Source organism: Apus apus, chromosome Z (assembly GCF_020740795.1).
Source record: "Apus apus isolate bApuApu2 chromosome Z, bApuApu2.pri.cur, whole genome shotgun sequence".
NCBI lineage: Eukaryota > Metazoa > Chordata > Aves > Apodiformes > Apodidae > Apus > Apus apus.
In genome coordinates this window covers 22,476,109-22,496,988 of record NC_067312.1, presented here as the reverse complement: position 1 = coordinate 22,496,988, position 20,880 = coordinate 22,476,109, and the positions used below count along the sequence as shown (strand labels likewise).

At 36.3% G+C, this 20,880-nt stretch overlaps 1 protein-coding gene across 2 annotated transcripts in view; it reads right to left on the bottom strand.

The window, feature by feature from the left end:
• Positions 1 to 20,880, bottom strand: part of CWC27 (CWC27 spliceosome associated cyclophilin) — a 111,638-nt gene that overhangs the window by 17,701 nt on the left and 73,057 nt on the right. For both annotated transcript variants that reach the window (XM_051643010.1, XM_051643009.1), the window contains exons 11-13: positions 20,649 to 20,746; positions 4,629 to 4,738; positions 1,756 to 1,859 (exon numbers count right to left, since the gene is read on the bottom strand). In XM_051643010.1, coding sequence (XP_051498970.1) covers positions 1,756 to 1,859; positions 4,629 to 4,738; positions 20,649 to 20,746 — 312 coding nt within the window. The remainder of the gene's footprint in view (positions 1 to 1,755; positions 1,860 to 4,628; positions 4,739 to 20,648; positions 20,747 to 20,880) is intronic.

The following is a 20,880-nucleotide window of genomic DNA, read 5'->3' as shown; positions in this document are numbered from 1 at the left end:
TTAGTCCTGCCAGTACATGTGCCTGAAGTTTTCTGCAAATCCTAGAATTCACCTTGTGAGGGATCGATTCAGTGAAAAGCAAGAAGGTGTGAAGGTAAAGTTGCAGAATCTGTGTAGCTTGATCTTACTCAATTAAAATATATGCCATGATTCATTTTGTATATGACACAAATAAGAAAAGAAAAATTATCCAAGAGTGATCTGAAATTTTAGTATCATTGACATAACTGTCTCAGAAGTTGCAATTCAGCTTACCTTTCATGACTTATGACTTAATTTTTTATAAGATTTTAATGGAATGCATCTTCAAATAATCCTAAGATATTTTCATGTTACAGTTTAGTGTAATTTGATGTATAACTTATATATAGTTGAAGAATTCCATCTATCAACTTGTGGGAAAAAATGTGAGTTAAGATGTAAAAACCATTTTTCCTCCCATCTTCCCTTAGAGACTTCTTATGTGTCTTTTCTCACTTCAGTATGCACATCTCTTTCATTTGTAGAACAACAGTAAAAGTAAATTATTTAGACACTCCACATTTCCTACCAATGCTAAGTATGTTCTTATCTGAGAAAAAGAACTTCATTAACATGAGTATCTTACAAAAATATGTAAATGCTTTAATCACAATTAGTTACATCATTTATTTTGTATTTTAAAAGGACATCTAGTATTTGTACCTTTTTGTTTTTCTCCTTAGTGTAATTCAGTTTTTTTGAGGTCTTGTTATTGCTGCTAATTTGGAGATTTTGGGACAGGTAGGTATCCTATTCTTTTTCTCTCCCAGGTAGGGAGCCTTCTGCATGTTGACTTCACCACACAGTTTGGTGTGTCAGCAAACTTGCTGAGGGTGCACTTGATCCCACTGTTCACGTTGGTAACAAAGATGTTAAATAACATCAGTCCAAGTACTGACCCTTGAGGAACATCACTCATCACAGGTCTCCATTTGGACATCAAGCCATTGATCACAACTCTGTGAGTGCGACCATCCAGCCAGTTCCTTTAGGAAGATCATAAGGGTACACCTGACATATTTTCACTTAATAAATTTAGATTCTCTGAGATACAGAAATATTGCTTGTCTTAAAACACTTGCCAAGAATTTTGATAAAAGTTTCTATTTCATTGGCAGTTTTGTTGTAGCTGTGATGGCTTGTGTTATGTTCTTTGTGGTAGTTGTTGTTGTTTTGTTTGTTTGTTTTTGTTTTTTGTTTTCTAGTAATTTTCTGTGGATATTTTTATCATCATCTAACAGTTTGTAGTCTAGGACTTCAGGATAACACTTCAAATCATATTGATTTTTTCCCCTTACCTACCTAAGGTGGGTTCTCTAGATGAAAGATGAAGACAACAATGTATAAGCTGCTTCCTTAACTTGAAGGTGTTGAGGTAATAACCTCTGCAGTGCTTTATCAATTCCAGTGGTACTCTACTTCCTTGGGTTCACCCTACAATTCACATGAGTCTATCAGTCTATCTTGATCTCATTCATCAATCTTTGAAATACTTACCAAACCCAACACAGAGTTATAGAAGGACTTAAAACTGAGCACAGCAGATGTCCTCTACTCTTCTGTCTTATCTTCCAGAGTGCTAAAGCAGTGTATTTTAGTTGACTTGGTCTTGCAGCAGTTGTCTTCACATTTGGTGTTTCTGCTGCTCCTTAAATCTACTCTTAACAGTAAGACTGTATCTGTGCAGTAGGATTTCCAGCAGTAAACAGAGAAACTCATATCCAAAAAACTCACCATCCTTCGTCATTATCTGCTTCAGGTTCAGAAACCTCATTTTCAGGAGTTTCTTCAATTGCCTGGGTTAACTTTGATTTAAATCGGTCCAACAGTGCCAGTGTCTGAAATTAAATACATAGTTTTAGAAAAGGTATATTTATTTATACATAACAGCAGGTATATGCAACACCTTTAAACTACTATTATTTTGAGAGACAGTACAATGAGATGGAAGAGAGATTTTGCAGATAAATTTCAAAGGCACATGTAGAAAGGCGAGTGAGAGGCAGTGGGAGGGACAAGGAGCAAGAGAGTAAGAATACACTGATAGAGCTCATCAAGAGTACAAGCAAAAGCAAATGGGCAGCATTGAGACAGCAAGAGCAAGCAGAGAGGGCACTCCCAAGGTGTGAGAGTGCACTTGTCTGGCTATCTAGTTAAATAAAAATGGAAGGATTAAAGGATTAAAATCTGTGGCTACACAATAAAATGGCGTATTAAACAACGCTGACTGCTGACAATGTATTTTACTGTTTGAACCTCATATTTTCTTCTCGTAAAGCATACCACTGTATAGATTCTGGCTTGATCGATGTTTATATGCATTACATTCCTGATCTTTTAAATTACATACTGACACTGAAAAAAATTCAAAGCTTATAACAAACCACCTTAACTAACTCTACAGATACAAGCTCTCAAGTTGCATACATTAAGCCCATGCTGATTTTTATTTGTATTTTATTCTCCAGCTGACATTGCTCAGTCTTTCAGCTACAAAAAAGTCACCAGATCTCAGATGACAGCTGAAGATTGTACTGCAGGTCTTGTCCCTGATCACCTGGAATGAGATTTTGATTATATAAGAATTGTATGTCTCAGCCTTGTGATCGGAGAGGGGGTTCTTCAAAGAGAGGGCAGACTACAAGAATAATGTGCACAGCCAACAGCTTACTTCTTGCTGATACCTGAGACATTCCTGGAAGGGAAAGCATCAGGGAATAAGCGCTTGATTGAATTTATGCGGCAGGCATCTGTAGGTGACAGGTTGGCCACCTATGTTGTAAAACACCTCTGGATGGCTATTTAGTTTTGTTTGGTCAAGTTTTTCAAATTTAAAAGAATAAAAACTAAACAAGAATAGAAAACAGAAATAGGAAATACCAGAAGTGTTCACTGGAATCAAATTTCCTTCTGGGAGCAATCTTAACTTTAGGAGTTTCCTGGCTTTTGAATTCTTTCGAAAAGATATTTTAGCAGTGCCAAAGGCAGGTTTGGGAGGTTTTTTTGCATTTATTTTATTTTTTTTTTCCTGTTTAATCTTCTGTTTAAGATAGGAGAGAGGAAAATGTCAAGGATATTTGGGCCTGCAATTCATTCAAGTTCTACAGCTTTTCATGCTATTGCAAACAAGCCCCTTGCAACATCTGAGATAGCAAATCTCTGCCTAGGCCACCAGAAGAAAACACACTAACTCTTTTTTCATGAAATTCTGACCAACCAAAGCCACATTCCTTCTACTTGTCTAATTTTCTCTGGTGCCAGCATTCCTGCAAATAGACCTAGCGACAGAAATAATTTCAAAATATCTTAGCAGGCATTTTAGCAGCGGGTGATTAGATACCATACTGTGGATCTAATAATGTTAAAAATTGACCCTTGCAGAACTGTAAGATGGGGATTTACAATACCTAGTATGGTATTGTATGGTATCTTTCCTCCTCTTTTTTGACTCTTCAAAGCAGAAGGATGGAGGATGGAAAATGATATTGTGCTGTAGGATGAGGTAGGAAGGATGCAAGGCTGAAAGAGGCTCTCCACAGGTGAAGTAGATTACAAAGATCTTGATTAGTTATTGCTGAATTGTTGCCAGCAGGGTTACATAAATAAAAACTAAGATCTATTAAAATACAAATCCCTGTGATCTCATCATGTTTTCCTATGATGTCCAGGACACGGCTGATGTGAATTCATTAGCAGTGGTTTTTAAATCCCCTGATCCACACTGCCAACCAATTCAAGTTAATGGGCTTTTGAATGTTTTGAATGAATTGTCATAAACTTCTTAGTTCAGAGCTAAATCAATTTGCCACATGTATAAAGGTTTGCCAACTGCTGCTTTGAAGTTACTAATCCTCAAGTTTCCCACCTCTTCCACCCTCAAAAGTTGAATATGAACAGCTTCATAGCTGAATTGACAGGCACTTGTAAACCAATGAACCTGATGTACTGCACAGATTTTAAATTAATGGTATTTTCAACTCCACAGGCATTTGCACATATTTAACAATTCCAAATGTTTGTATTTTCGAAAAAACTAATATTTCTGTTAAACTTTACTTTGCTCACATTTGCATACTAAAGTCTACATGCATCCTAAGTAATTTTGAAAAACAATTTTCATTATTTTTAAGAACTATTCTGTTGTTCTGTTAAAAAGTATTTATCTTGGTTTCATAATACCAAAAGGTATGAATTAATTTAATTTGTTAAAAACCTAAATTAAAATTGTTAAAAAATCAAGCTTGGATAGATGCCAAGTATGTGAACTTCTGTCCTAATGTTACGGCAAGCTGCAGAGCTGAGCATTGTAGAGAAATGCAAACTCTTGTAAATGTAATCAAGGATACTTCTGCATAGGTAGCATTTCCTTTGGAAGATTTTAGTGACTAAACTGATAGCACTACCAAATACACATTGAAATGCCAGTTACCTAGCCACCTGGAAAATCACAATTGGGGATTGGAAGTGTAGATGTGATTTTTTACGCATACTAACATTATTTGAATGGAAAATGAAGCATAACATATTTTAAAACTTTACTTTTACATAAAATAACACTGTCAGAACTTATTCTGGATTTTTTTTTCCCCAGGTTGTCAAACTCTTACCTGATCTTCTCGAGAAACCCCTTTCTTTGGCTGCTGTTTCCGCTTGTCTTCGTATTTTCTCTTCTCCTGGAGGTATTCTTCAACAACACTGTTTGGAGCAGGTTCGTCCTCTGAATAAGGAAATGTATTTGGTTAAACAAATTTTGTTTTATGATTTAACATAAATTTGGAGATAATTTGTGACTTCTGAAATACCAAGGAAAACACTTTTATAAAATGTTTCAGTTGTATTGCTTTCTCAGCTAGTAGAATGATTTGCTACTTGCTGAAATGAAAAACACAACTCTGTACTCGGTAGACAAAGAGTCCAAAAATTTTTGTTTCCTTTTTATTAGCAGTCAGGGAAAGCAGGGTAACGGAAATAAAACCACTGATGTTAAGAAGAGAAATGAAAACTGTTGAAATTTCTTTAACAATTTTACTACCTTCATTTCTGACGATCTTTCTTGAAGCAGCCAAACTGTTATATATATTAATATTCAGTAACTATTTGATACAGAGTAGACAAATACAGACAAATTTAAAGTTCTCCTGTTTTGTAGGCTGAAGTAGCCACAAATCATATCCTTGATCTTGGGGAAAAAAGTAACATTTTAACTTTAAGCAGAGTCCACCCTGTCAATCTGAAAAAAGCCCAACCTTTAGTAAGAAAGTGTACTTTCGAGCTACTTGACATAGAGCTATTTACATTTGTCTTTTTTTTTAACTGTTTACATACAGAATCATAGAAAGGTAAGGGTTAGAAGGGACTTTAAAGATCATCTAGATCCAATCCCTCTGTGTGGGCAGGGACACCTCCCACCAGAGCAGGTTGCTTAGAGCTCCATCCAACCAAGCCTTCAATATTGCCAGGGATGGGGCTTCCACAACCTCCCTGGGCAACCTGTTCCAGTGCCTCACCACCCTCATAGTAAAGAATTTCCTCCTACTGTCTAATCTAAATCTCCATTCTTCAAGTTTTTAACCATTGCCCCTTGTCCTCTCCCTACCTGCCCATGCAAAAAGTCCTGCCTCAGCTACCTTGTAGGCCCCCTTCAGGTATTGGAAAGCTGCTATAAGTTCACTTCTGAGCCTCGTCTTCTCCAGGCTGAACAACCTCAACTTCCTCAGCCTATCTTCACATGGGACATGCTCCAGTCCTCTGATCATTTTTGTTGCCCTCCCCCGGACTCAAAGAGCTCTATGTCCTTCTTATTTTGGGGCCTCCAGTACCGGACACAGCACTCCAGGTGTGGTCTCACAAGAGCAGAGTAGAGGGGGAGAATCACCTCCCTCGACCAGCTGGCCAAAATTCTTTTGCTGCAGCCCAGGACACAGTTGGCTTTCTGGGCTGCAAACTCACATTGCCAGCTCATGTTGAGCTTCTCGTCCACCATCACCCCCAAGTCCTTCCCTGCAGGGCAGCTCTCAATCCTTTCTCCTCCCAACCTGTATTCATGTGTGGGACTGCCTCGACCCAGGTGCAAAGCCTTGCACTTGGCCTTGCTGAACTTCATGCAGTTAGCACAAGCCCACTTCTTGAGCCTGTCCAGGTCCCTCTGGAGGGCATCCGTTCCCTTCTGCATGTTGACTTCACCACACAGTTTGGTGTGTCAGCAAACTTGCTGAGGGTGCACTTGATCCCACTGTTCACGTTGGTAACAAAGATGTTAAATAACATCGGTCCAAGTACTGACCCTTGAGGAACATCACTCATCACAGGTCTCCATTTGGACATCAAGCCATTGATCACAACTCTGTGAGTGCGACCATCCAGCCAGTTCCTTATCCAATGAGTGGTCCATCCATCAAAACCATAACATTCCAGTTTTGATACCAGAATGTCTTGTGGGACACTGTCGAAGGCTTTGCACAGGTCCAGGTAGATGTTGTATGTTGCTCTGCCTTTGTCCATCGAGGCTGTGACCCCATCGTAAAAGACCACCAAATTAGGCAGGCAGGACTTGCCCTTAATGAAGCCGTGTTCGCTGTCACCAATCACCCTTTGGCTATCTGCTTGCCTTAGCAGAGCCTTCAGGAGGACCTGCTCCATGATCTTGCCAGGCACAGAGGTGAGACTGGCTGGCCTGTAGTTCCTTGGATTTTATTTTTTTCCCTTTTTGAAAACGGGGGTTACGTTTCCCGTTTTCCAGTCAGCAGGAACTTCACCAGACTACCATGACTTTTGAAATATGATGGACAGTGGTTTTGCAACTTCATCTGCCAGTTCTTTCAGGAGCCGTGGGTGAATCCCATCAAATCCCATGGACTTGTTCACCTGCTCCTTGTTTACAGTGGGAGTATCTTCTTTTCTCCAGTCCCTGCCTTTAGCTTCCATAACTTGGTGGGTGTGACCAGAGTTCTTGCCTTTGAAGACTGAGGCGAAGTAGTCATTGAGTACCTCAGCCTTCTCTACCTGTTGGATGACCAGCTCTTCAGTTTCCTTCTGGAGTGGGTCCACATTATATTTTGTAAAGTATTCACTGCCATGACAAATTAATAATTTAATTGAACAAAAGCTCAATTTAAAAATTGATCAAGACCATCCTTTCACATTTTCTTCTTCTTGAATAGCATTAAGACATTTTACATAATGACTTAGTGATGTGATGAATGCATATACACATTTAGGGATGATTAAACAGCTAAATGAATGAAAAATCTTCCATAAAATCTCATGGAGTGTATAATAAGATAAACTGAAGAGAATAACCAAGTATTATATTAAACTATAAATCATAATGGCTCAGCTCCATCTTTCCCACTCTTACCTCAGTCTCTTCTACTAATAAAAAACCCTCATTCTTAATTACAGATAAAGTCCTTTGAAGAAAAAACACCAGTCTTTGCATAAATGCACCTGATCAAACTTGTTGACTGTGTGGAACAAAATATAACATCTTGTGTTCCTAACATTTAGCCTCTATATAAATAATCTGAACTCCAAAACCACCTGCTTTCTTATAGAAAAAAACCTTTCAACATTTACCTAAAGAGCGGCTTCAAAACAAACCCCATTTACCCACTGATAAGTGCCCATCTATGATTAAGCAGAAGAACTGAGAAGAAGGCTCTTGAAAACTTATGAAAATGCCAGTCTCAAGCTGGCCATACATATTTAAGCCTCTGATGCAAACTTTAATACACATACGCTGAATTTAAAGAAGATGTGATCCTTAGTGTCACAGTCCGATGGTGTTGGTAACGTGTTTTGACAAAAATTTTAATCTAGTGCAACTCAAATATAATTCTCAAACAAATAGGTTAAATTCTCCTGCAGTTGTGTGTTTGTGTATTTTTATCTCACTCACATGGTTGTCACTTACTGTTAATGCACATAATTTAAATTTCAGCTTAAGCCTTCTCCTGAGATTATTGATTTTTTGGGTCTTTGCCTGTTACAGTTTTTAATCCTTTAATTCTCTCTGGCTCTATGGAAAGCCTCTGCATAAGTCAGACACAAGATAATCAGATGCACCTGAACTAACTTCAGAGCAAGTCAACCAAAACAATTATGCACCTGTATGCATCATACTTCTGTATCTTTCCTTAAAATTAAAGACATGCTAGGTCTTTCAAAACCACAAACAGTGTCTGTATTTTAATATGAAGCAAATATTCAGGTCTGATAAGTAGCAATTCTTTGATAAATTATTTAGTGTGTGCATGAATAAACTCAGGTAATTAGGAAGCAAAAGGAAACACATGTAAGGGAGATTTGTTGCTGGGAAGAATCCTTCTAAATTGTAAAAAAACTTTTAAAATGTTAAAATGTATTGCTGCCTACAACATAAAACCTCCCAGTCAGCATCCAAGAACCCCTCCAAATCTTTTGCAATAGAGCTGGAAAAAAGAAGAACCACCACACTGTATGATGGACTTGTCCTTCACATCAAGCTTGACAAACTTAGGTCTGCTTGCTGATCCAGCAGAAGCATAAGGATCATTACATTGGTATTAAAATACTTATGGTTCAAACTCCTTAATCTAATTTATTCAGACAAAAATGAATAAAACAAGACATGGAAGCAATCAGTGAAAAATATACGTAAGTATTGCAGGATGCAGAAGATACTAGTTTAAGTTACAGAGATCTTGCACACTTGTGCCCTAGAGGCATCTCATTACAAAGTGTAAATAGTATCAGGCAAACAAGGATTTATTTCCTTAGTTTGAAGAAGCTGCTCTGTATGCTCTGTCTGTAAGGAAGTTAAGGACAAAAAAAAAGAGAAAAAAGACAACCTCCCTTATTGAAAATATACTTCATCCTACTTTTAGAAGAATTTGTAAGTACACTGCTGTTTACTTCAACTAGATTGAGTTACTGCCAAGATATCCTTCATCTTACTGTGACAAAAACTAGCATTTAAGCAATTTATTTTTTTTCAGTTAGATTCTTCTACTCAGAAATATTTCTTTTAAGGAGTAACAGATGCTAACCTGATGGTGTAATCTAACCTGAAACTATGTTTTTGGGACATGGTTTCCAATGATAATCTGAAACTAAGGAGGAGATTCAGAAGTATTTAAACCAGAAAGGAAGAGATTGATTTAAAAAAAATACAGAAGGGTTTATTTTGCTCACACTTAAATCAGGAACAGCTCAAATTATGTCAGCTTTTAACTATAAAATTGCAGAAGCATAACAAAGACACGAGAACTTGATCCAAGGGTGTTGAACTCAACTAAATGACAGTCTGGATGGTTTTGGATCAATCCCTAAGTAGGAAGAGCAGAAGAGAAAGGCTGATAAAATAGTTTTAAGCTTAATTCCTACAACACCTGGTACATTTAATAGCATAATAAACACTCAAAAAAAGTTGCATCACATTTGCTGTATTTTGGAAACTGCAACTGAAGTTAATCTTCCATTTTATGAAAATCAGGAAGAATAAATTCTAGGACTGTTGACTGTGGTAAATCAGAAAGTCTTGCCACTGCTTATGCTGACATTTGTATTGGCCTTAATGACTGGGCTTCACTTCCAGCACTACATGTAGGGTAACACTGGCGTCTTACCTACACAAATTGTGGCACAGAAGAGGTTACAAGTTGAGACAAATGCATTTCTGACAGTATGAACACAACTTGCCACAGTACAAACTTTGCTATTCTATTGTTTTGTTAGTTGTATCAGTCTTGGCAAATACTGTAATAATGACTGTCCTTGTAACAAAGGAGGTAGATTCTATATAAAATGTAGAGATTTTGTTTCTTTTTTAAGAAAGAGATAATGCAGCTGTGCTAAAACATTTTTGGAGAAAGAAGCAGTTTGGCTTGCTGAATGTATTACCAGAAACACTGATCTTCAGAAGGGCAGAAACAATACATATTGTAACAGAGAAAACTATACGCTGTTTCTGAAGGTTTAATGTCACCATAAAAAAGAGTCTACAGTGCTGACAAGTATCAATGAAAGAATTATGGCTTATATTTTTTCTTTGATGAGGTAACAGCTAGCATGAAGATTTTTACACCAGTAGACTTAAGTAACTTATATTACAAAACATTGTTGATATGCTGAATTTCACAAAGGCAATCCCATTAATTCTTGTAATGCAGTTTGCATATATAAGAATGGGTTCACGCAGAACCAAGGTAAGATAACAAGAAGTGTACAAAGAAATCTGTATTAAAAGACATCCCAGTTTATTTAGCAAGGTTTGCACATGTTTAAAATGTGGTGGACTCATTAAATTTTGTTAGTATCTCAAATGCATTCTTTAGCAACTCAAATGACACATTTCATATAATAAAAAGCCTACTGGACAGAAATGTCAAGAAATGCACGGCATAGCTAGACTCAATACCAAAGAACTGAAAAATCCTGGACAACTCCTTATTTGAAATGAAAGAAGTATGACTGAGTGCCATAATAAAAATAAGAGGCCCAAAACACATTCCTGTATTTCTGCAGTACATTCCATTTTCAGCTATTCATCAATATTCAGTTTATATTGCATTCTTCTGGAATTATAGAAATATGAAGTACTGGTTTTAAAAATTCTAATGAGATTCAAGTCTTGAAAAGAAAAACTACTTGTGCTCCAAAACAAACAAACCTCTTATGAATTACAAAAGAAATTCTGATATGCCTTAGTATTTCATGATTTAAAATGGAATTCCTATCAGAAGTGACAGGCTATGGGCCACCTTCTATAATTACGATCTGAGACAGAAAACACACTTCTTCCAGAATCCAGGAAAAAGTGTTCTTCCAGCATTAAACACTACATCTGTGAAAATAAAAACATTAATTTACTGTGAAGTAGTATAAAATTTAATATACCAGAAAATACAACATGAAATAATATTGCACTTGAAAAAATTCATAACATACTCTCCGGTGTACTTTTGTTTCGGACTAATTCTACTTGTGGATTTCTTTGTACATTTAACTTCTATTCAGTTACTGTTAGAATAGCTCTGGACTCTCTAAGTTCCTGAAAAGCCACTGTTTGCTTACAAGTTAGATAAGAATCAGGAAATATTTACTAACTGTGAGTAAGTGGATAGATTTGCTTAGAAAATGAGCTTCCAGGGTTGGACTGATCACTGGAATTTCAGTTTCCTACAGTAAAAAAAGCAACAGATCTGCAATAAACTTACTAGTTCATTATCCAACTCCAACAATAAAATCTTAGAAGTGATTTACAGAATCACATAATTGTTCTGGTTGGAAAAGACCTTTAAGAGGTTCAAAACATGACTCTGAAAGAGCAGAGCCCACTGATTTGTAAAACAGTGAAAAACTTTAATATGCAATAGTGGAAGTCTCTAGTGAATCTCTTCTGAACTTTGGTAGCTTTTAGGTACACAGTCCCAGACTAAAACATGGTCCATTTTCTAATGTCAGTTGATTTTGAGTGTGAGCTTAAGACTACTACTAAAATAAACACTGGCTTACAGTGAGGCTTTTGTCCCGTTTTCTTTTGCAGACAGAGAAGAGGAAAAAAGCATGAATAGGTATGCTGGGTATTATTGTATGAGATTAAATGAGGAAAAAGATGTAAATAGTACAAGACAACAAAGGTCTGCAGTGGCACAATAAAGATGCATACTTTGATACAATGCAGGTACATTGCATATATTGCAAAATCTTCATACGTGAAGTATTTATTCTGGATTATGTTGTTTTCAGGATGTTTGCAGGGTCCACAATTCTATTAAAGTCTCACACAGAAAGACGCTTTATTGAAGTCTGAGACAGGATCTAAATATTTAAGTGCCACTGACATTACCCAAACTTAACAATAAAACAGAAATACAACAATCTTGAATTGGTATCCTTGCTAGATTTTGAGTTTTCTAAAAATCTTCAATGATTTGATTCCCATACCACAATTAAAAACAAAGCAGAGAATATTTTATGCCTTAGTAGAATTCTTACACCTGAATGTTCATTTTTCTACTAGTCGTTAGGTTTCTCTGTTCAGACAGTATTTTTGTAGCTTTTCTGTTTTCTCATATGCGACAACTGAATTCCATAATCCACAGATTTTCAGACAGTTTACAAAAATGTTCTAATACGAAAAACTAAAATACTACTTCTTAAATACTACTACTATTTAAAACCAGCATGTATTTAAATAACTGGGCAGATGGTATTTGTCTAAAGCCAATTGCACTGAAGTATATTCACAGGTTTCACTATAGAATAGTGTATCTTTTTCAAATATTTGATTAAGTACTTCAAAAGGCTGAAGTAATTCAGCACTCAAATTATAATGTTTGATGTAATTTCTGGCATCACAACAGCAAATGTCACATAAAAGAAAAACATCTTATTTAAAGTAAGGTCTTGACAGTAGTCTGGCATAGTCAACAACTTTTTTCACAAATTGGAAGGCTGGTTGTAATCAAACATGTACGGAAGGAATTAGTTTTTTTTTCTCTGTCCTCTTGAAACAATGTAGAAACTTAAATTTTCACACACCCCCATCTTCCTTAATTACTCTAATCTCTGGATACAGAAAAAAACAACAGGTAGGCATACTACATAACACGAACAATTTAAAGTAGTGATACTACATGTGATACCAATGCTAACAAAGATCTGCCAGAGGACATAGAAGAAATGTGTCGTGCTGCAACCCATTCATTAGCATTCTCCCAGAATGAGCTCTGATCCTGCAAAACGTCTAGTATGATCTAAACCTTATTCTCACAGTTCTGTGGTCTTCAGTGAAATTCTCCCACCCCAGTTGCAAATTCTGGCTGAGACACAGTGTTTACTGATCAAGCATAGAATCAAATTAATGCAGTTACATAGCCTCTGAACTAGCATTCTTTCCTAATGCAGCCAGCTCAGAACATAGGCAGACACTGTGCAACTGTCTGCACCATCTGCATAGACGGACCTGATACAGCATGACACAACTCACTCCATCCCACATTCCCCAAAAGGAGAGGCACAGAACAATGGAAAAATCTCCTGCTACATGCACATTCATTTCCTGATAGTAGTCTGTTTTAAATACATCTCATTTCTTACATGTCAGCTTATGTGGAATAGGGAAACTGCTATACATTTAGCAGACTATCTTACATGTTGACCGCTCTTATTGCACTGATGAAAATTCAGGCCAATAAACAAAAAATGACTATGTGAACAAAATGAGATGCAACAAATGCTTTTAACTTTGGGGAAAAATTACTTGTTCAGTTTTACTGCTGTCAGATTTTATTATATTCAAACTGAAGTGTTCCTAAAGTCTCTTCTGTTGCTGTTTCATTGCTTTTGCTTGGGAATTCCACCCTTCCATCTCACTCCCGACCTAAATCAAAGAATCACAGAATAGTTTGGGCTGGAAGAGACCTTAAAGATTAACACCCCTGCACGGGCAGGCACACCTCCCTCTAGACCAGGTTGCTCAACTGGACACATCTTCAAGTATCTTTTAAGAAATTAGTTCACCTTTGTGTAGCAATGACCACACCATCAGAGACACATTACTATTCAAAGTCATGTTCAATTTGTCTTCTAATACAAACCTGAAATAGCTTTCACTTCTGTGGCTTTCTGAGCTCCTTTTTTTTATGAGTTTGTGCACTAAATTATTTTTCCTTAATACTAAGGAAATAACCTTTTAACATCCCAACATGACTTCCCATTTATTTTCAATTACACATTCCACACCTTTTCTTCCCTCCCCCAAGTCTGTACTTCTTGCACTACAATACAGTATTCAGTGACATTTACTTTTGTTTCTTGGTTATTAATAAATCTATCATTTTCTAACTATGTTCTTCTAATAGTAGTAAGATTCAGTTTTGTTTCAATTTTGATAACATAGGAACCACAAAATACGACACAGTGAGGTGATGCTACACAGACCAAAGTGAAGTTTAAGATGCAACACCATGCTAATTTTATAAAAACTTACATATATTTACAACTCCAAGTGTTTTCCCAATTAATATTTTTAAGAACGTTTATAGGCCTTTGCTCAATGAAATAATGGTAACTAATCAGAAAGACGGCATTACAGGAAAAGATACTTCTTAAATTACTATTCCAACATCACTACAAGACAGCAGCATTATTAAGTAGCAGCTTGTGACCACTAATGTAATCTGTTTAATTTATATTCTCATTTTAATCTGTATCTTCTTTAAAACTGATGCTTCAGAACTGAAATGTTGTAACAGACTTCAGAGAAAAATATAAGTATCTGGCCAGAGTGAAAAAGGGAAACTACAGAAAGCAGCTTTTAAGTCCATACAAACCAAGGTGAAGATAAAAGCTTTGCCATAAATGGAAATACATTCAAACATTTAAAAAATTTAGGCAGTTAGCTCTGGATCACTTTTGTGTCTTTGGATCAGAGATGTTATGTTAAGGCCCTGATATGCTCATTATGCATTTTGAGGGCTGCTCTATCTTAGATTAACAGAGCTCATCAGGTGTGCTCCTGGAATGCACCTTCCAGTATGACTTCATCCAAAAGCACACATCTGGTCTGCAGCAAAACACAAATGTAGATGTAACCTTTTCCTTAAAATTCCTATTTAAATTTCAACTTTCCACAAGTATTCTTGAAGTCTCCAAGGTCTTTCATCCTTTACCAGAAACATAACTATCACACAACTCGACTTGTTCTTTCCATAGAGGTACAATTTTGTACACTTCAAAAAACAACAAACTGATAGGCTTGTGAAGGACATCTAGAGAATGATGTCCTAAAATTCAGTGGGTAGAACACAGAAGTGAAAATTAACCATTTTAAATTTTATACTAACAGATATAAAACACCGTAACATATATAAAAAACATAGTAACTAATCAGAAAGACAGCATTATAGAAAAAAATACTTAGCAAGTGTCAGTTAATGTTGCCAGCATTTTAATACTTTTTGACATCAGCTTAAGTCAAGACAAAGGCAACCAACAGGAAAACATTAGGAAGTTTCATCACCTAATTATTTTTGAATTGCAGTTTAAGTATGTTACTTAATCAAGTGTTAATGTTTGAGAAGCTTTGATACATTTTATTTACTTTTAAATAAGAAAACCAAAACACTTTCACCTTCCCTGAAAATAAAAATGTATTTCTAGAATCTTAGGTTTTTTTATATGTTACAAATGTGGACACAGCATCCCAAGCCACAGTGTATGCTGTTCTTAATCCTTGATTCCATAAAGACAGAAAATTTTATTACTAAACAAACAAAGAAAGTAAATTTATTAACTAAATAAATCTACTTCCTTATTAAATAATCTACTTTAACTGAAGATGGTATATGACACTTCAAATGAAACACATCACGTGGCCTGTACAATGCTGCCAAAGACACTTAACTATACAAGTTAAAATCTCTGCTTTATTTAAAGGCTCATTTCCCCCCTTCTAGTCTGATTTTGGCAATACTAACAAATGAGCTGTTGTCCTGCGAAGTAGCAAAGATAATCCAACTCCTGAATTTTTAAGAACAGATTAAAAATCTTACTTAATCTTGATCTCTACCTCGTTCTGTTTAGACTGCTGCTGCTCCAAAAAAATATCCAAACTGAGTGCCAGAAAAGGATTTACAGGTAGAAAAAATAGCAAAGCATGGATGAAGAAAAAAAAAAAAAACAATCAAAAAATTGCTGGTTTACCTAGCTATTAATATATGGATTTTATTTCACACAACAAGAATCCCTTAGAAGCAGAAATAGGAAAGTACATATTTTTATTTATTTATATAAAAAACTTTTTCCCAAAGACTATCCTACAGGGACACCCCTTTTTGCAAAACTAGCTTTTTACAGAACATAACATGACCACAACTACATATTTTGTTTACCTGCTTTCCCTCAATTAGTAATTTTTTATAATTTGTTATATTTGTTTCAACAAATTCATGGTATCAAAATACATGGTATTTATGGCAACTTTATGGTTCTTTTCTGCTATGGCTGTCAATATGTGTCCAAAGCTAGACAGAAGACCATTAATGTGTTTTCCAAATAAATGACTAATGAAAAGAGTGTGGCAATGCTCAGTAAATTCTGATATTTCACAGTGGTGTTTTGATCACTTTTAAATGTCTGGTGTCATAAATTACTCTTAATTAAAGCTGTTATTATATTTAATACAGAATACTTAATAATCTAAACTACATGCCAATTACACAGTAAATCTCCTATCTGCTTTTGAATCAACACCTTTAAGCAGTACATGTTAATTCCAGCTAAATGTAGAACCAGTTTCCTCTCCTTCAAGACTGTATCAATTATAATTGAGTTTTTTACATTTATTCTTTGGGTGTGGATATTCTACTAGTAGATTCTCTATAATCAGAAATTTTTTTACTTCCTTTGATCATACGGAGAATTACATTTGCTTGTGCCAGACTTTCTCAAAATGGGAAACAAAGTTAGGACACTGACTTTCTCTTTTTAGAGTATAGATACAATAACTCACTAGATATATCAGAGTTGTTTGAAGATATATTCAAAGTTGTTTGAAGATAAAACGTAAAGAGAGCACTGCCTTATTGAATTATTTTGGCAGACCTACAACTTAGCCTTAAGTATAAACGCTTGATTTAAAGCCTCACAGTAACGGCAAATATATTGCTTTTGGTAATGCTTTCACCTAACTACTATCACTATTAATGAGATGCTTAGTTCGTCCTCCCAGGTCAAATTTTACCTTTCTTTTGATTCAGTTGTGCTTTATAGAATCTTGAAAAACAGAACATCTAAGCCCAACCCTCCCAAAAGGCAAGATCAACCTTTTCTATAACAGTTCTAAGAAGTATTTGCCTAATCTGCTATGGAAAAGTTCTACCTTTTAGGTAATCTACTCTAAAATACTCACCTTCAGGAAGTTTTCCCTAACATTTAACCTAAATCCCTTTAGCTGCAATTTAAGCCTATTGTCTCCTGTCTTCTTCACACAATTACATAGAACAACTTCCTCTCCAAAGTAGCCTCTAATATTCTTAATGATCACAATACGGCTCCTTTTAAAAAGTCATCTCTTCTCTAAACAGCTCTAATTCTTCCAGTCTTCAAATACTGTGCTTTCTATGTCATCAGTCACCTTTAGTGCTCTCCTCTGTGACTCACAGCTTTTTTTCAAGTGCAATCACCAAAATTGAGCTGAAGACCTGGTCAGGCTGAATAGAAGATGAGTCTGTTTTGCATACAACAGTCCATTTTATACATGTTACAGTACATTTTAGTCTCTTCCAACATCATAGCACTATCAACTTGCTCTCAGCTTTCTACTTACATTTCCTAAATTTTAAACTGCCTAAGGGCAGCCTAACATCTTGTGTTTGTGCAACTCCTAATTTGTGAGAGATACAAAACACTTGCTATAATCACCTTTTCCCCCAAGAGCTCCCAATAAATATATTTTGTTTACTTGGACCTGGCTTTTAACTTCCATGAACCAACTCAACCTACCAACCCAGCACAAAACTATACTACTGAAGAAAAAAATGAACTTTTTTTTTTTCCAATTTAAGCTGAATCAGATCAGTAAAAGCCTGCATGGGCTAGCAGAAGGGTAGAGAGTGAACTACTCAGCTCTTTGCTTTAACAACTGCAAATGAAAATGCAATCTTAGCACCTAAGTTTGCATTTTTCTCTATTATTTTTTCTTTCACCTTTGCCATCCCTGTCCCATATAGTTTTTTAGTCTGCAAATTCAATAAAGGTAATCAGCTCTTTTCTCCAGCTCACTAATAAAGAGATTCCCAGAAATCCTGCTTTCCAATTTGATCACAAACAATTCTCTTAATGCATTTTGTTAAATGTTTGTTAATGTCTCTAGGACTGCTTTATCCAACTCGATAGTAGGCTTCAGTGAATGACATCAAGTTAAAATTAGTTTAATGCACCTAATTTATATAAGCAGTCTCTAGTTGCTTGTTCTGTACCTGACCACTTTCTTCTATGTCACTGATCACATATAACCATTTAATCAAGTTGAGTGCTGTGCTAGAGACAGTGAAAACAAGCATTCAAGCTTACTTCTTCCTTGTTTAGCCAAAGACAATCAACTCCCTTCTTGCTCATTTATCTCCTGTTACTGCATTTTCATTAATCATTTTGCCCTTCACCATTTGCATCTCATTTAATGTATTTTAAATTTTGTATCAAATTTTAGATTAAGGTTATTTTTAGAATTTTTAGTCATGTACTGCAAGAACAGGTTATTTCCTGCCACATATCTTTCTTAACAGGTACTGGAACTGACTCCTTCCTGCACCTTGAGAGTGATCACAAAAAGGAAAACCAAGATAATTCAAGATTATTTTCACCCTTAGCTCTTACCTACAGTTTTTCAACAGGCTTCTCTCCTACATGCTATTTCTTTCAAAGCAAGAAAAAAAAAATCCAACAGTCCTGGTATACAGGCTGACTTTCCTTGGATAAAAGGTATCCTTCAAAACTATATGATAGTAATAACTATAAGTATAGCTCGTAACTTTAGTCTGTCACTGTAAAGGTGGATTTATTCAAATTACTCTGCAGTAAGCCTTCTGACAAACTGGCACCAGAAGAGGGATAATATTTAAGCAATAGTATTACAATTGCCACACATGGCCCTGTTCAGTATAATCATGTACGTACATAAGGACTAGTCTTTACCTCTTCCACACTTCTACTTGCAGTTCTTCTTTTCAGTGACATAATTCACTATCTTGCCAACAAAAGCTTATATTCATTCAGTGATTGAACATGATTCCTAGAACCTAGAGCCTCTACTTTCTAAAATATGGTGACAAATTTAATATACAAGTTCATTATACTGTAATTATTGTTTTGCTAAACTGCTTGCTGATTAATGTCACTTATTATTCAAGCAAGGTCATGAGTTTTTCTAAAAATTATGTTATACTTCCTACTAGTCTTCTAAATTGTGTGCAATCTGGAAATTTTTCTGAATAATTTTGTGTTTTCTTTCAGATTTCTTATGGCATTGAGAACTGGACCATGAATCCATTCCAGAAACGTGTCTAGCAATTCCATGGAGCTTCAAAACCACACTTTCTTTTTCCTTCAGTTCAGATAATAAAGCGTGATATAGCCTTACACACTATTATAAACCTAGAATTTTATGCACATTTAGAAAGCAGAATGTAAAATTTTCCTGACACAGAAGTGTCCTGTTTTGCTAACGTTTATGGAAAATAAAAATGGAACTGACTTTCTGATTTTGAGTTCCACTGTTGTCATAAGATGCATAAAAGTTTGAAGTTAAAAGGTTTGAGCTCAAAGTTAACCATCTGCATTTCAATACCAAGTCAGAATATCAAGAAGACTTTCCAAGTCAGAGGTCAGAACAAGGATGCCCACACTAAAGAATTCAATCATAGGCCATGTGTGTTTGTTTGGTGAGGCAATGCTGTGGTAAGTGGGCGAGAGGCCCCACTGGTGGCTCCTTGAAAGAAGTTGTTGAAAAGCTCCCCAGCTCCAAAAAATGTGGCCACACCTTTGGCTAAGGCTGAGCCATCAGACACAACGGATGTGAATCTGCAATTAACACATGAGAGAAGAGGGAACAATTGATGTAAGACCTGAGAGCAGAGGAAAGGGGATGCTGGAGAGGAGTTGAGAACAATGCCTGAGCAGATGTGAGAGCAATGCCATGGCAGAGATAACAAGGCTGGTGAGCAGGTAAGGGGAAGAGGTGCCCAAGTGGAGGTTCCCCTGCAGCATTCTGGTGAGATGGCAGGCTGCCCCTCTGCAACCCACGGTGGAGCACAGTGGAGCAGATGTGGATTTGCAGCCATGAAGGAGCACGTGCCAGGGAGCTGGCTGTTCCTGTAGCGGGGGAACCCCACGGGGAAGTAAAAGAAGACTATGAGGAATCCTTCACCCGTGAGGTGGAAGGAGCAGCAGAAAACAACATACGATGAACTGACTCTAAACCCCATTCCTTGTCCCTCTGTGCCACTGGGGGAAGGAGGTAGAGAGATCAGGAACAAACTAATTTGGGCCTGGGAAGAAGGGAGGGGTGGGGTTAGGTATTTAAGCTCTTGATTTGTTTTGGTTTGGACCTGTTTATGTCTGATTAGTGATAAACTGATTTTTTACCCAAGTTGAGTCTGCTTTGCTGGTGACCATAACTATTGAGTGAACCCTCCCTGTCCTTGCTTTGACCCACAATCTTCTGGTTGGATTTTCTCCTCCCCATCCCATGGTGGGGGGAGGGGTGAGCAAATGCCTGCATGGGTCTCTGTTGTGAGCTGAGCAGCCCAGTGGTTCGTTTTTGTCGACTAGGCCTAAAATTTGACACCATGTCATTTCGAATCCAGAAGCTTGCCCAATTACAAAGATGTAATTAAAGGACTTTTAGAAGGACAAATATTTCCTCATTTGAAAGAGTGAATGCTATCTGTACAATTTATTTATATACTGGCATCCTTACATTACTACCATGATTAAGGAAAACTAACTTTCTTGGGATTAAAAAAAAAAATCTACATTTAAACAATATAGTGTCCACATTTACACACAGGAAATACAAAACTATTAAAAAATTTTTAAACTGCAATGTTAACTGAAGATCTACACAACAGCTGCTATAATCTTACCTTCCTTTTCTTTAGGTTTTAAAGCTTTTTCTTCTTTTTTCTGCTTTGCTTCCAGCAGTTCACGTTTCAGCTGTCGTGCTTCTTTCCGTAGCTCCTCACTGAAAAGAAAAAAATATTTACAAGAATTCAGTCTTCTGGGAATATAAATTCACTCAGGGGAAACAGAATCAAAGTTAACAGGCAACAAAAAAATAGCAAAAAAAAAGCAGAACCAAAATAAGGGATTACAGAT